This window comes from Cyprinus carpio, unplaced genomic scaffold, assembly GCF_018340385.1.
Source record: "Cyprinus carpio isolate SPL01 unplaced genomic scaffold, ASM1834038v1 S000006482, whole genome shotgun sequence".
NCBI classification, from domain to species: Eukaryota; Metazoa; Chordata; class Actinopteri; order Cypriniformes; family Cyprinidae; genus Cyprinus; species Cyprinus carpio.
In genome coordinates, this window is record NW_024879157.1 from 574,481 (window position 1) to 589,419 (window position 14,939).

A 14,939-nucleotide genomic window follows, 5' to 3' on the forward strand; every position below is an offset into this window, starting at 1 on the left:
TAACCCCATCCAAAGTGCATTTTTTATACTAATGCTGTGATGTTTTGAGACCGACAGACATGAATCCATAATGTATCAATTCATAATTTTAATCAGCACCAATTGGACACATCCCTGTTCCTTCCTGCCACCAGTGTTCAAGGACCTTCAAGATTTCTATGCTTGCGCGACGTGAGTTTTACAGTTTTGGAATGTACTTTTAGGAATATTTTTTTTTTTCTTTTTTTTGTTTTTTTGTTTTTCTATGTGTTTTTTTTTGTTTTTTGTTTTTTTTTTTGACGTCTTTAAATTATTAGTTCCCGATTTTTGTAAGACTGTATTAGGAGTGTAATTTGACGGATGGCTTTATGCGGATCTATGAAGTTATTATCGCATCCCTCCAGTTTGTTTAGAGCATGTTTGTCTAGCAGGCGAGCAACCGTGGCTCTTAATAAGAGGTGAAGTCATATGAGTGTCATATATTATACTGCACCTTATACTGTCCGCATAAACCAATTATCACTGGTGACATTTCACTAAAATAAATATTTTTCTGACACCACACGTAAACACCGAAAGTCAGGATATTTTATTATTGCGTGTGGTTAATAAGGAAGTATAGTTGTAGAGGGCTTCGTATCATTCCTGAATAGTTCAATAACATCGTCTGTAAACAGAAGTGGTCTGGCGACCCCGGAAACAGCGCTTGGAGCAACGATGAGTACCAAAATTTGGACATGTAAAAATGCTGGAGTACGTCATTGGGGCCCCCTGGGGTCCAAAGGAAAGTGTGTAGCATACCTAACATATATTCATATTCAGAAATCAGTTTTCTCCCTTTTCCTTTGCCACCTCTTCTTTTTTTCACGTTGTGAAGGTTACAAATCTTTGTGAACTGTAATAATATAATAAATAAATAAAAAAAAAAACGTCCACTTCTCTTAGCTTTGTGTGGAAAGGGAAGTCTTCTAATAATGTCATTAATTTGTCGTGAGTTGTGTTTCTTTTCTTTGGTTTATTGTGTGGCAGGGTCTTGGCAAGAGTGAACAGGAGGTCTACCGAAAGAACCATCAAGTTTAAAGTCAAGAACAACCGTCCTGGGTCTGGGCACTGCGCAAAAAAAAAAAAAAACAAACAACGAGGTGTGAGAATCGCTCTCTGTTGTTCCATGGTTGTGAGTTGCAGTGTGTTGTGGTTTTTTTTGTTGTCTGTCACATCATATCTTTAATGATTAGTTATTTATTTTATTTGTTTGTTTATTAAGGACAAACGATAGCTGCCCACCAGGATGATGGGGAATGCAACTCCTTGCTGAGCTCGGGGGAACAGATTGCCATGCACAGAACAACACTGAGAGTAAGCTGACTGATGAAACATGGAGAGCAATGTGTGTATATCTAGGGGTCATATGATAATTACATTTGAGAGCAGCAACATTGTAGGGCGTGTGTGGACAGGTGGTCATTGCAAGCTTGAGGGGATCAAAATTGGATTGGTCGCGCCTTACTGGTATCGACGTGTTGATGTGTGCGGACTGGTGTGGTGGTGTGAAATAATGTTAAATGGTGCTGTAGGATCCTTGCCATTGTTGAGACCAATCTGATCGTGGTGTCAGTGCGGCTCGGTAGCATGTGATCTGTTCGTGGTGTCAGTCTTTGCGGGGGAAGCCAGGAGGGGTGTGTGATACACATGGGGCTGGTTCGGTGTGTGTGGGGGCAGTTCGGTTGGGTGGTGGGGGCGGCGACCCCAACAGGAGACGGGGAGGTGTGTTCAGGGCTGGAAGAAAAGTGGAACAGGGGGGGCACAGGGGGAGGGGGGGAGGACATCCTAAGAAAGTCCACTATGAGCATTCACTAAGGGTAGGCAGCGCCGGAGGGGCAGGCGGGGGGGTCCCGTGGTAAAGTAGCACGGATTGCTGCTACGGGACCCGTCAGTTGTTTGAAGGAGAAACTTGGCTGTTGAACACAGTGTGTGTCGGTGTGCACCTTGTTGACGGGCAAGGCCCCTCATTGTCCCCAACAATAGCCATACCTAGGTCTCGCAATTAGGGGTGTCCAGTGTTTGCATCGATGTAAATTCCCCTTGGTGAGAGTGCAAAAGAGGTTCACCTACCATGAGGTGCGTGGAGATCTGATAGACAGCGGCAAAATGCAGTTTTTGGGGTGTGAGGCGGGGGGGTCTTTTTACACATTCCCGTAGGAACAACTAAAAAATTTTTTTTTTTCTTTTGTACCCGCTCGAAGTCACCTGCTTTCAAACTCTCCTGTGTGTTTTTTGTTGCGCGCACTCTGGTTTCGAATTAAAAAAGCCAAAGTTTCCAATTACACGTTGTCTTGCAGCGTGTTGAGTTTTGTAGCAATCACAGGCATCTACTTTTGAACAGCACGTGGCCAATCAGAGGTGTTTACTGTAGTGAAAGTGACGTGACATTCAGCCAAGTATGGTAACCCATACTCAGAATTCGTGCTCTGCATTTACCCATATCAAAGTGCATACAAACAGCATTGAACACACACACACACTGAAACACACACCCGGAGCAGTGGGCAGCCATTTATGCTGCGCGCGCCCAGGGAGCAGTTGGGGGTTCGGTGCCTGCTCAAGGGCACCTCAGTCGTGGTATTGACAAACCCAAGACTCGAACCCACAACCTTCAGGGTTAGGAGTTCCAAACTCTCGTAACCATTAGGCTAGTAACGAATCTCTAAACCATAAGTCAGAATCCGCTCTGATATAAAGTTTGCATAGTTTCAGCAGACTCCCAGATCTATTATAACAAGACAAAAAGAAAAGCATACACGAGTAAATAAGATAATCATTGTGTAGTTATTGAATAACCCTCGGTCATTTACACCATAGGGAAGCACCCTTTGATCAGTTTTTACTTTATTTACAGTTTTTTGAAGAAAAGTGTAAGAGGACCAAAACGTTTCCATGTAATACCCGTTTCAGAATGACAAACGTGAGTGTAAAAAAATTACGTGAGTGAATCCGCCAAATTTATATCCCGCGAGTGACGTGATACCTGTAAAGCACTGACGGTTCAAACTCGCTGAAAAGCCCGATGTCAAACTAAGACAGAGCTGTGCTTTAAGTGATGCAGCAAGTAATTCAGAGTGATAAAACTTCAAGAAACAAGTCTGATGTGTTGCTTGACAACATTTGAGCAGCTTCTTTAGCAGCTTCTACAGGTAAAATTTATTTAAAGGTTATTTATGTCTTGTCTCTGTCACCTTTTTCACCCATGAGTTTGCATCCCTGAGTTTTTTTGTGATGTATATTGGACAAGGATTTTAAAAAAAATTTATAATAATATAGAATATTAGAAATAGTATTAAAATATTATTTTAAAATGAATATTATTTTTAACATATATTTTTATCACCAATTTGTACCCAATAAAAATAGTTCAGCACTTAGAAGTCATATTTTACAATGTAGGCTTTCTAATTTATTCAGAATTTTCAAGGGCAGTGGGATCCTGGCTTTCTTTTTCAAAGTTCAAAAAAAGGCTGTTTTTTTGGAGTGGGTGAATTGAAATAAGTATCTTGATTTTGTTGTTTTGGTCATATTTTTAATTCTTGTTTGGTTTTATTTTAATGCTTTTTTCCAAGTCTCCTTGGAAGCCCACTAGTGGCTGGTTCAGAACCACTGCTGTAGGATGATATAGTTTTCCTCTTACAATTTAGTTTAAAATAAACAAAAGAATAGTTATATAGTTTCATTTAGTTAATGTAACACAGGTTATTTGTGGGCACATGTTAGGTGATTGACCTTTTCACAGAGAAATCATCTGAGTTTCTCTCTGTTCGGTCAGGTTTGTCTATTTAAGTCTGCTGGTGAAAGGTTGTTGATTTTTATAAATAACCTACCTAATGTGTTAATTTAAAAAACAGCAGCTAAGCCAGTTTTTTTTTTATTTTTTATTATTATTTTTCAATATCCTTTATAAATGAAGCCTCCCCCCCCCACATCCATCACTTTTGTTTGTCCCCCCCTGGTGTTCAGTAGCTGAACTTTGTATGCTCTGGCTTATGTAGTAAAAGCTCACGGGTCACCGCTTCCGCACATGATCAAATTGTGCGCGTCAGCTTAACCAGAACGGCTGTGCCGTCCCTAGTACAGAGCGTCACTTCATGATTCTCCAAGTTTTCTGACTATCATGTAGACAAACAATTAACCTGAGTGTTGATCCTGGCAGTTGAACGATCTCCCTGAATGTTTTGTCACGCACTTGGGTGACCTCCGGCTGAATGGCTCACATCCTTCCCAGCATGGAAAGCAGGGCGGCCTGATGGTTTGTTGATGGTCTTTATGAGTTGGAAATGTATTTGCCCTCAGGTTTTACATTCTTGAATACTTCGACATTAGTAAGAGTGGTATTTTTATACATTGTCTCATTTTCCATGATGGATGTTTATAAAAAATGTCAGGATGTTGGGAAAAACTCGTTTGTCTCTTATCACCTGAGAGGACACCTAGTAGAATAGCGCTCCTAAGCTTGACGTCCTGTTTCCTGTGAGAGCACAGGCCAACACACTCACTTCTCAAAATGGCCTCAATCAGCACCTGATGAGTCTCACAGATAACAGCATAATCCAAAACAATGTTAATGTTTGTATGTTGTGGTTGTCTCTGTTTTCAAAGCCTTTGTTCAACTACAAGAAGTGAAACCGTACTCTCAGTAGATGTGTCTCATGCTCATGAGACGAACTGGACATCTCGCACACACAACCTCATCACGGACCCCCTGTGGTAATTGGGCCACATCACTGAACCTCATGTCCGTCGGACCTCAGCTCAACTGCATGATTGGTTATGTGGCTGTCCTTTACTTCCATAAGTCACATTTTGTGACTTCCTGGAGTGAAAAAGCATCACTCAAGCTCATTAGTAAAAGTGTTTTTTGTTTTTCTCAGTCTTGGTAGCGATTTGACATCACATTCTGAAAACATTAACTATTTAGAGATGATGGTAAAAAGGTATCATACGTTTTGCAATGCAATTCCTATGAAATCCTCTTTGATTATGATTTAACATAATGACACATGAATTCTCGGAAATAGAATCTGTTCTCTTAAGGTATGAAGTAATTTGATCAATATCAGTTTGTTCAAGGTTTATGTTGCTGTATCTGAGAGTGGAACTGAGATGTCTTGGACAAACATAACGCTGGTTGTTACAACTGCTCACAGATTTGTAGTTTGTTGTCATGGCAATTGGCTGGTTACCGCGTCAGGGTTCCTCCTATCTCCCCTGTGGAGGCTTTGTTGAGTGGATCATCTTTTGCTGATATTGGTTGCTCTGTAACCCATAGATGGCCTCACCCTTTGTATGTTTCCTGAGAACGCCTCACCAAAGCCGTTGCCAGGTTAAGGCCTTTAATTGATTTAACAGATGAACGCTAAAAGTGTGTAAAATGTAAATATGTCAGTTACTCTGGAATCCATTAAACTCTCTTACCAGTATACCATCATCATAATGTGCTTAGCTGCTTGCTTGAAATATATTATGAAATAAAGATTTGGGGATCAGTATTTGAAAGTTTTTAAAAGAAGCCTCTTGTGCTCACCAAAGCTACAATAATTAATTCAAAATACAGTAAAACCAATAATAATGTCAAATACAATGTGAAGTATTTTTGCTTTTTGAGTACAATTTAAAATATAATTTATTCCTGTGATGACAAAGTGGAGTTTTCAGTAGTCATTAGTTTTCAGTGTCACATGATCCTTCAGAAGTCATTCTAATGTGCTGTTTTGCTGTTTAAGAAACACTTCTTATTTTTCTTATTTTCAATGTTGTAAATGGTTGTGCTGCTATATATTTTTGTTGAAACCGTGGTACATTTTTTTTTTTAGGATTCTTTTATGAATTGAGTTCAAAAGAGCAGCATTTATTTTAAATATAAATCTTTTGTAATGTTATTGATGCAGTTTGCCACTTGATCAAATTAATGCATCTTTGCTTAAGTATTCATTTCTTTTCAAAATAAAATAAATACTTTCCCCAAATTTTTCAGTTGTACTGTAAGAATACCTGTACAGAAACTTTTACTGTCTATGTACAGTATGTATTTATTTACTTACTTGCTTATTTTAGAGTGGACCAGCAATTATGTGTTCCCTTTATCTAAACAGTGTTATTTTGTAGAAAATTATTTTATTTTTTTTAAACACCAAATAATTTCTATACTTTTATTTCATAATTTAGATGACTTTACTTTTATTCTAAAAATGGTAATACAGTGAGTAATTGTCAACTTTTGACTATTAATAATCTTAAATGTAGTCTGTAGAGGTCTGTTGGTGTTGAGTAGCCTCTTGGTGCTGATTATCTTTTGTCAGGAAAATAAAGTGTAGAGTGAAATGATGTTGCAACTGCATATATTTCTCCCAGTCTTAAGATGTTTTGGACTGGTCCTTTAGAATAGAAGCAAACGAAACCCTGCTCTAGATGGGATGGAGGTAGCCATGAGGTTGCTTGTTTCAAAGATTGATGGCTTTCAAAACAGGAGAAAGGCACCAGCGTCTCCAGAACCCATCTCAGACATGAGCACCGTAAACCAGTAACCCAGATTTAATTGGCTGCCCATTTATCAACTGTTCCAGTATTTCTTGATGCAAGTTGAACTGCAAGCACTTCATCATCTGAGTGGCTGAGTGGGTCAACCTGTTACACAGATGAACAGACCAATTTTGGACCCCCTTCATTAATAATTGACCTGATTTCTTTTGATAAACAAACCAGTGCATATAATATTTTCATCATTACTATTTCCTGCTCAGCCAGTTAAAAGAACACCCCCTCATCTTTTTCTTGTCACCTTCACTTCTTGTTCCAGAAAATCCTTTCTCCTTGTTTATTTAATTGCAACTGAAAAGCTTAGAACTTATCCAGGTGTCTTTTGAGGCAGTCAATTAGTATTTCGCTTGTCAGATTAGCAAGTCGATCCGAAAAAGCCTCTGTGATTGCTAATCCGGTTTGGCCAGAGTTCTGTCACATTCGTTACCTTCTCAACGGTGACCTTGCTTCTAGGGCCCTATGAAATCCATTTTATTTTATTTTTTTTTTTTCTGTTTTAATTTTCTGGATTCCATTTTTTCCATTTTAATTTTTCTAGACTCTATTTTAATGGTTAAATTAAATTTTATTAATCAAAAAGTGTAAAGTCTTTTTATGCTTTTTGTCTAAATTATTAAATCATGAAACTTACACAATTTAACATGTGTTTTCCATAAATTTTCTGGATTCCATGTTAATGACTAAGTAATCAAAGCATTTCTAATTAATTTAATTTATAATTTTTTTTTTTTGTGTGTATTTACATTTTTCTGTTAAATAAGTTTTGGTAAATTAAAAATGTTTTAATAATAGTTTTATTATTATTATTGTTAGTAGTAATATCATTATATTAAGTAATATATTCCTGTCACAGTTTCTTCAAGTTAAATGGAACTTTTATTTTAATGGGTTGCTGTGAAGACCTTTAAGTTTCTGTTTGTATATGATTTGACAATAGTTTTTCTCACAAGAAACGGTTAATTGCTCATGCAGTGACTCTCAGAGCAGTTCTAGAGGTTATTTTCATGTGTTCACATACTCGTATATTGAGGCGGCAGAGTCTGAAAACACTGCGAGCGTCCCGTGCACTTCACTATGTGTGTAGTAAACAAAAAAATTTTTTATTAAAGAGAGATGCATGAAGAACGGGTGTTGTAACTGGTGTGGCCGCAGTGAAAGGACTGTGGGGGAAACACTCCAATCATAGGTCCTACCTTGCATCCAGCAGGATCTTATAGCCTTGTGTGCACTGGTAGACTATACTGCCACTCATGCATAGCTTTTAGACACTTTAAAGAGTTTTGTTTTTAAAGGAATAGTTCATTCAAAATTTTTGTTTTGCTTTGAAGAATGTCCAAGCCATACTTTCAATATAATGACGTTAAATGAGGACTAGTGCTGTCCATACAACTTTTGAAGAATTCAGAAGCAATGTGAACAGATTCAATCAAGTTGTTATTCACAGAAAATAAATGCCTGATTCACAATGAATTATTTTTATAATTATTTTTATTCTTTTTCTTTCTTTTTTTTTTCTTTTTTTAAAAAAAAAGCAGAATTGGTTGATTTAGTTCTCAAAAGTGACCTAAATGATTCATGAATTGGCCAGATATAGTTTTTGCCTTCAACTCACTGATTGAGTGATTAATCATGAATCTGACTGATCTGGTTCTTGAGTTCAGCTCACTGATTCTTTGATTCAACATGAATCTGATTGATCCAGTTCTTGAGTTCAACTCACTGATTCTTTGATTCAACATGAATCTGACTGATCCAGTTCTTGAGTTCAACTCACTGATTCTTTGATTAATCATGAATCTGACTGATCTGGTTCTTGAGTTCAGCTCACTGATTCTTTGATTCAACATGAATCTGATTGATCCAGTTCTTGAGTTCAACTCACTGATTCTTTGATTCAACATGAATCTGACTGATCCAGTTCTTGAAGTCACCTCACTGATTAAATATTTCAATCACAGTGATTAACAGCTTACTGGATGGGAAGGGTTTTCAGTGACTTAAATTTCAATTAGTTCTCACATAAAGCTGTCATTTGACGTTTGAAAATCTAGAATATATAACATGAGTCATATGATGCTTTTATGGTACTTTTGCATTTTTGAAGCTTGAAATCTCTAGTCCCCATTCCTTGCAGCTATATGGAAAAAACAAAAGTGATCAGTACATGATTCTGTATTCAAATTTAGTTAAGTTAATCCTCTGAAGGTTTCCAGTGGCAATTGTAGTTACACCCAAAACTAACCCTTTGTTAGTTGATAGATCTCTTTTCCAAAAGTAAAAAGGTCATTTTTGGGCTCCACTTGTTGTCCACTGTGATCAGTGGAAAGCTTGTTCGGGCCTGGCCTTTTGTTTAGACCGCTTACAGGATACCTTGGTTACTTGAAGGCAAGGTCTCCCCTTTGAAAGCCATGCTGAAAAAGGCCCTAGAGCAATAAATAAGCGAGTGTTATCAGGAGCTGCTTGGAGGAAGAGGATGCAGCTGTACGAACAGGACTCGCGGCTGAGACGGGCGCCCAGGCACTCCTGGAGCCTTTGAGCTGCTGGAAAACGGGAGGTGTGAGGTGGGGCCGCCCCTGAACCGTTTGTTTTTCCTCAGCCGTTTCATCCCCTGTGACCTCTTTTACCTCTAAACCTTTCCTCTCGGCAGGAGTTCAAAACTGTCCAGTGACCCTTATCCATTTAAATCAATAGTTTACAAAGTTGAATGCCACTAGAAAAATATCCATTTGTCAATAGGTTGCGACCGGAAACGTTTCCTTTTCATCTCTCCAGACGTTTGTGAAATGCATAATAAACAGTTCTCTTTTTAAATCAAAAAGGAACGATCACTAACATCTTTTAAATATGTATTTGGTAGCCTACGTTAGTTTGACAGGTTTAGCAGAAGCATCTGCAGGTTGAATAGAACCCTGCTGCCCTTACATTGAAGCAGAGCTCGAAATGTTTATAAAAATGTTCTATTGTGTGGAATAATGTCAAAGATCTATAAAAAGGCCTCCTTGTTTTTAACCTTTTCTCACAGGAAAGGACCTGTCCAGTCGCAGCAAAACAGACCTAGCTTGTATTTTTGGGAAGCGATCGAAACGAGAGACAAGAGACCAAGATGAGGTAAGCAGTGCAAGTTGACGACACATCCATCTTTTTTCAAAATTTGCTACAATAATATTCCAGGTTCAAGTTAATATAATACAGTGGCCAAAGAAGTGCAAAACAAATCACAATTCTGAAAACAAAATAACAATTCAGAAAACATTATATCAAGTCAGAAAACACAATGACAAATTTGAAAACAAAATAAGTCAGAAAACACAACGGCATATCAGACAAACTGGAAGAGGTAGGTATAGTTTGAGACAGCGCCATTGGTTTGGGATGACTCCCCGCTGACTGGACGAGACATCTGTCAATCAAGGTATAGAGGAAGATGCAGCTGAAGAACAGCAGAGTCATGGAGATTTGAAAAGATAGAAAAATAAGTTCGGCAAAAAGGCAGGATCGAACCCGGGTCGATCGTGTCAAAACACCAATGACACACGCTAACCATCTGCGCCACTAGAGCTGATTATTCACAGCCGCTTTTAAAGTGTTGACTAGCCCAATCACACATTGGAAAACGGAATTACTGCCAACAAGGTGGGCTATTCGTACTAAGTGTAAATATACACTCTGTATGTTTTATTCCATAGTAAGCGCAGTTCATACAATACATTTAAACTGAGATACTTTAATACCATCTCCGAACTTTCTACCACGAGTCTGCTGTTCTTTGGCTGGTTCTTTCTGTATACGTCCAGTCAGTGGTGAGTAAACCTAAACCAATAGCGCTGTCTCAAACTATACCTTCCTCTTCCAGGTTTGTGTGATTTGTAATGTTTTCTAAATTGTTGTTGTGTTTTCTGAATTATTTTGTTTTTTAGATTTTCATTTTCATTTGTAATTTATTTTGTTTTCAGAATTGGTTTGTTTTGCACTTTTTCGGCCACCGTAATATAATAATGTTGGTTACCAAAAATAAAATAAAAATCAGTTTGTCCCTCCTTTTTTTTGTTTAAACCAAGCAAAATACTTGGTTAAGATGTGGTCACGTTTACTGTTGTTTGGTGAATTTTTGTGGGCAAAATCCAGTAATTTTAATAGAAATCCATTTCATTTTGCATGAAGGTGAAATATTTCTCCATGTGGATTTCACAATTTTCACGGATTTGCCACATTAACCAACAAAAACGGTGACTTCTGAGTGATCTCTTGCCAAAATTTTGAAAACCATGGACAAGTTACTGTACATTTGTGGTAACCAACATACCCAAGACACAAATGCTGTTTAACCCCTAATATTACTTTTAAGATCCGTTAATCTTCCAGAGTCTTTCCTCAATGTTGAACTGACATTTGAAGTGTAACCTATATCTTGAGCGTAATATTGAGATGTAGCAAAGCTATTGCAGCAGATTACATGTTACCTTACGGTCCAGCCCATATGTAAGGACCGCTGACCTCTGCTTTTACGTGACCCGCTTGCAGCAAGTTTCAGGCTGATAATGAGCCGTGTCATAGCGTGCAGTCTGACTCCACACATGAGTCACTGTAGGCAGGGATCCCGCTTAAATCCCCTTAAAGGATTTGCACCCTCTCTCTACTCTTTCACCCCTAGTCCTGTCAGCCTCCTCTGGTCAAATCAGGTAGTGTATTTCTGATGATGTGCTAGTGGGCACGATCAAACTCCATTTCCCCATCATCTCCAGGTACAGGAGGCAGTGATAGAAGTAAAAAACAGAATTACTGATGATCTCTTTAAACCCTCGAAACTTGGTTTGGAGAAGTTGGTTTGAAGGGATTATTAAGTGGAGTTTTGGCTTACACGGCTAGTTTGAAATTCAGTTTGAAGGTGGCTCCCCCAGCCCATGTTGTGTCTGTATTTCCTTTGCAAGTCCCCCTTGAATTTGGCATCGTAATTTATTTCCACACCTATTATTTTGCAAGCAGAGCCATCTTTTGCTTATTTTTTTGTTGAGATGTAAATGGTATACTGCAGTTTTGTGGTTTAGTTCTTAGTGAGATTTGTATTTCCAAGGCAAGGCAGCAGAAGAATAGTTTTAGGTAAGCTTAGGTTTTAAGCTTTGGCTCGTAAATGAAATGCCACATCAGAGCGGCTTTGCTGTTGTCATGACACTCAGCATGTGCCTCGTTTCTTGGCTGCTGTGCAAAGACGGTGTTGTTATATGTTGAATCTCATACAGCATAGAAATAACTGGTTATTTTGGTATTTTCGTATATATCTACCACAACTTAGTGTGCAAATAAATAAAAGAAAACGAGTTGATGTGTCCATTGTCAATATACATATTCTAACAATGTCAGTAGGGGATTTTCAGCTAGCATTTACTGTAAAATGTCTTTACGAAAAGCAAAAATAGATGGTAAGGCTAAATAGTTTGAATAATTTCCATACGATCATCAGTTGTGGAAAATTGTGGATTACGATAAGAAAAATAGTTCTGCCTGGCAGGAAGTGTAAATCAATTCATTCTTCAGTGTGTAACTCATCAAACACATAATTGCCCACATTATTAATGTTTGTTTAGTATTTAGTGATCTAGTTGCTAAGTGCCAGTGTGTATGGAATTACCAAAGGATAAGCTGAGCAATTTTACAACATGCTTATGGGATGTTTTATAATAACTGAATAGATGAAATGGGGTTGGCTGGACTAAACAGCATTTTTTAAAGATTTTTTCCCGCAGTAATATATTGGTCATAGGGAGGACTAAACATTTTTTTCTTTTGAACTTTCTGTTCATTAAAAAGAATCCTGAAAAAAAAAAAACGTTTTCAAAAAACACAAATGTTTTTAGCAGTTGTAATAAGAAGAAATGTTTCTTGGAGAAATGCTGCTGAAAAATCAGCTTTGCCCTTTCGGGAATAAATTATTTTAAAATGTATTCAGTAGGGGTGTGGCGAGACGCCTATCCCACGAGACACGAGACTGGGTTCACGAGAACGAGACGAGATTTTTAGTCTTTTTTAAAAAATATATATATATTCATTTGAACAATTTTTAAATTTTTATCTAATGGAGTCAGTGTCTCAATTCATAAAGACCTTTTTCTCAATTAGAATCTTTTGAATTAATGATTCAGTGACATACTTTTTTAAAATGGCCATCTCGTGGCGGAAGAGGATATTGCGTTACAATACATACACGTGTTAAGATACTTTAGTTTTGATCGCTACTTTAGAGAGAATAAGTGTTATACCCAAACTATAAACTTTTATCCCAGTACTTCTGTTATCTAAATGTCTGTAACACAGAAATAATGATGTGTGGTTGAAAAGACTGTTTGTGTTGCTCTTTCTGGATCAGCTGCAGCATGAGTGATTCATTAACATGGGAAGCAACAAAACGTGCTTCTCACGATCCACTGACACTCACGATGTGATGATAGACATAGCTGAATCGTTGTCATTCAGGAATAAGATTGCGTTGGGTGTTTGAATTGAGATCGGCATATTTAAACGATTAATCTCGCAGCTCTAATGTAAACACTGCAAATTGTTTTGTGAGGATATGTCACGTTCTCGCGAGACCAGTCGGATCTCGTCACATCCCTAGTATTCAGATAGAATTTTAAATTGCAATATTTCACAATATTACTGTTTTTACATGTAGCCTTGGTGAGCAAAAGAGACTTCTTTCAACATCAAGTTCTGTTTTCAAATGTAAATATTATTTTCTTTAAATATTATTCTGTTATTCAATTAGCTGATTTCAGATTTTGGTTATGCTATTATTAAGTAGTATTTTTACATATTGCTCACTGTCTACCCTCTTTAAAACCCATATTAATTAACATTCTGTATGTTTAGACAGTGGCAGTATGTATCTACATATGGTGTCCATGTATCATCTAGTTTGTCACACAAATCCCAGTTTAATTTTCTTAACCTTTTCCTCTTGGTTGACAGCGGTTTGTGGTGTTTGTGACATAGCAGTTCCATGTACATTACGTGCTGCAGGTCTGAAGCCCCCGCTGAACCACGTATTTACTGAGAAAGCGGCACAATAGCAGCGGCTCATGCTTCGCCTGAATTTGGAAGTGCCGGCAGTGTGCTATATATATTTTTTTTTCTTCAGCTAATCGTTTTGTTGCAGTTTGTTATTGTCTTGCTCTGGAGGGACTTCATTGACCGGATTGAAAACCAATCTGAACAGGCTCACAATGGTATCCCAGGAGGCCGTGTGGCAAAGGGCTGGTGGCGAACCCTGTAAACGAGGGGCAGTTAGGCCTTCATAGGAAGCCAATGAGGGGGCGTTGTTTATGTGTGCATTGTGTGCTTGTGTGGTGATACGGCCAGTGGAAGATTTTTACCTCGGTGCATACTGTAGATGCATCCTGGGTTCACAACGGGGCAACATGAAGAGCTGACACCTTAAACGCTTTAGTCTGTGCAAGGAGGGCAATTATAAACTTCCATAGAGTTTTTGTTTGTTAGCTTGTTTGTTTATTGTGTGTTTCTTTTTTTTTTTTAATTGCTTTGGTTAGCGTTCATGCAAAGAGTCGATCTCACTGCTGCTGTGTCTTGGCCGCCCTCACTCCCACCTCTTGGAACAGGGGTTTTCCTCCTTTCTCTCAGAGCTTCCTGCCAGTCCCTTATCTCTTGTCACAGTTTTCTCTGACACACATGCATGCACATGGGAGGCCGTTCCAAGTTGTTCCTTATCTCATTACCTTGATTTAAGAAGCTGTTATGGATCGGTGTTTGTATTTTGCTGGTGTAGTAGTATTTTTTTTTTTTTTTCAAGTTACAAATTTTTGTTTTGTTCACTGTGGTCCTTATTTGTTTTGTAATACCTGATGATGAAAAAGTCACATCTCTGAGGAAGTTTAACCAAAGTGGAAAGTGACCAAATTGATTCTCCATCTTTCAAAATCCAGTTGGAGCCTTTTTTCTTACATAAACAGATGCTGAGTGTGAAATATTGTGATGGATGATAGTGGAACACAGTGCTTCTCAACCTTTTACTCAAGGCCCCTCATTTTCAAAGACAAATTTTTAGGGCCCCCCAAGATATTTCTTGTGCTTCTGTTGTAATAACAAAGCTGCTCAATTTAATTTTTAATTTCTTTCTTAACTTAACATTTCATCTTTATCTTTATCTTATTTTACTCACAAATAGTAATTTCTTATCAACTTTGACCTTTTAATATTTTAGAGCTTCACATATCTAGAAAAATGTATATTAATTTTAGAAGCTTTCAAGATTTTATTCATTCGACTTTCACCTTTAAAATTCCCTCATATATCCAGGTTTTCAAAGACAGTATGAATTCTAGTTCATAAATAAAAATGACAGTTGTTGAGGAAACAAATTAAAA

The 14,939-nt window shown here is 37.8% G+C and overlaps 1 protein-coding gene across 1 annotated transcript in view; it reads left to right on the top strand.

Moving 5' to 3' along the window:
• The window catches only part of LOC109069149 (PIN2/TERF1-interacting telomerase inhibitor 1-like), a 43,204-nt gene that overhangs the window by 18,204 nt on the left and 10,061 nt on the right, over positions 1–14,939 (top strand). Inside the window, exons 2-3 of the mRNA XM_042754277.1 lie at positions 1,827–1,838; positions 9,587–9,672. Of these exons, the coding sequence (XP_042610211.1) occupies positions 1,827–1,838; positions 9,587–9,672 (98 nt within the window). The remainder of the gene's footprint in view (positions 1–1,826; positions 1,839–9,586; positions 9,673–14,939) is intronic.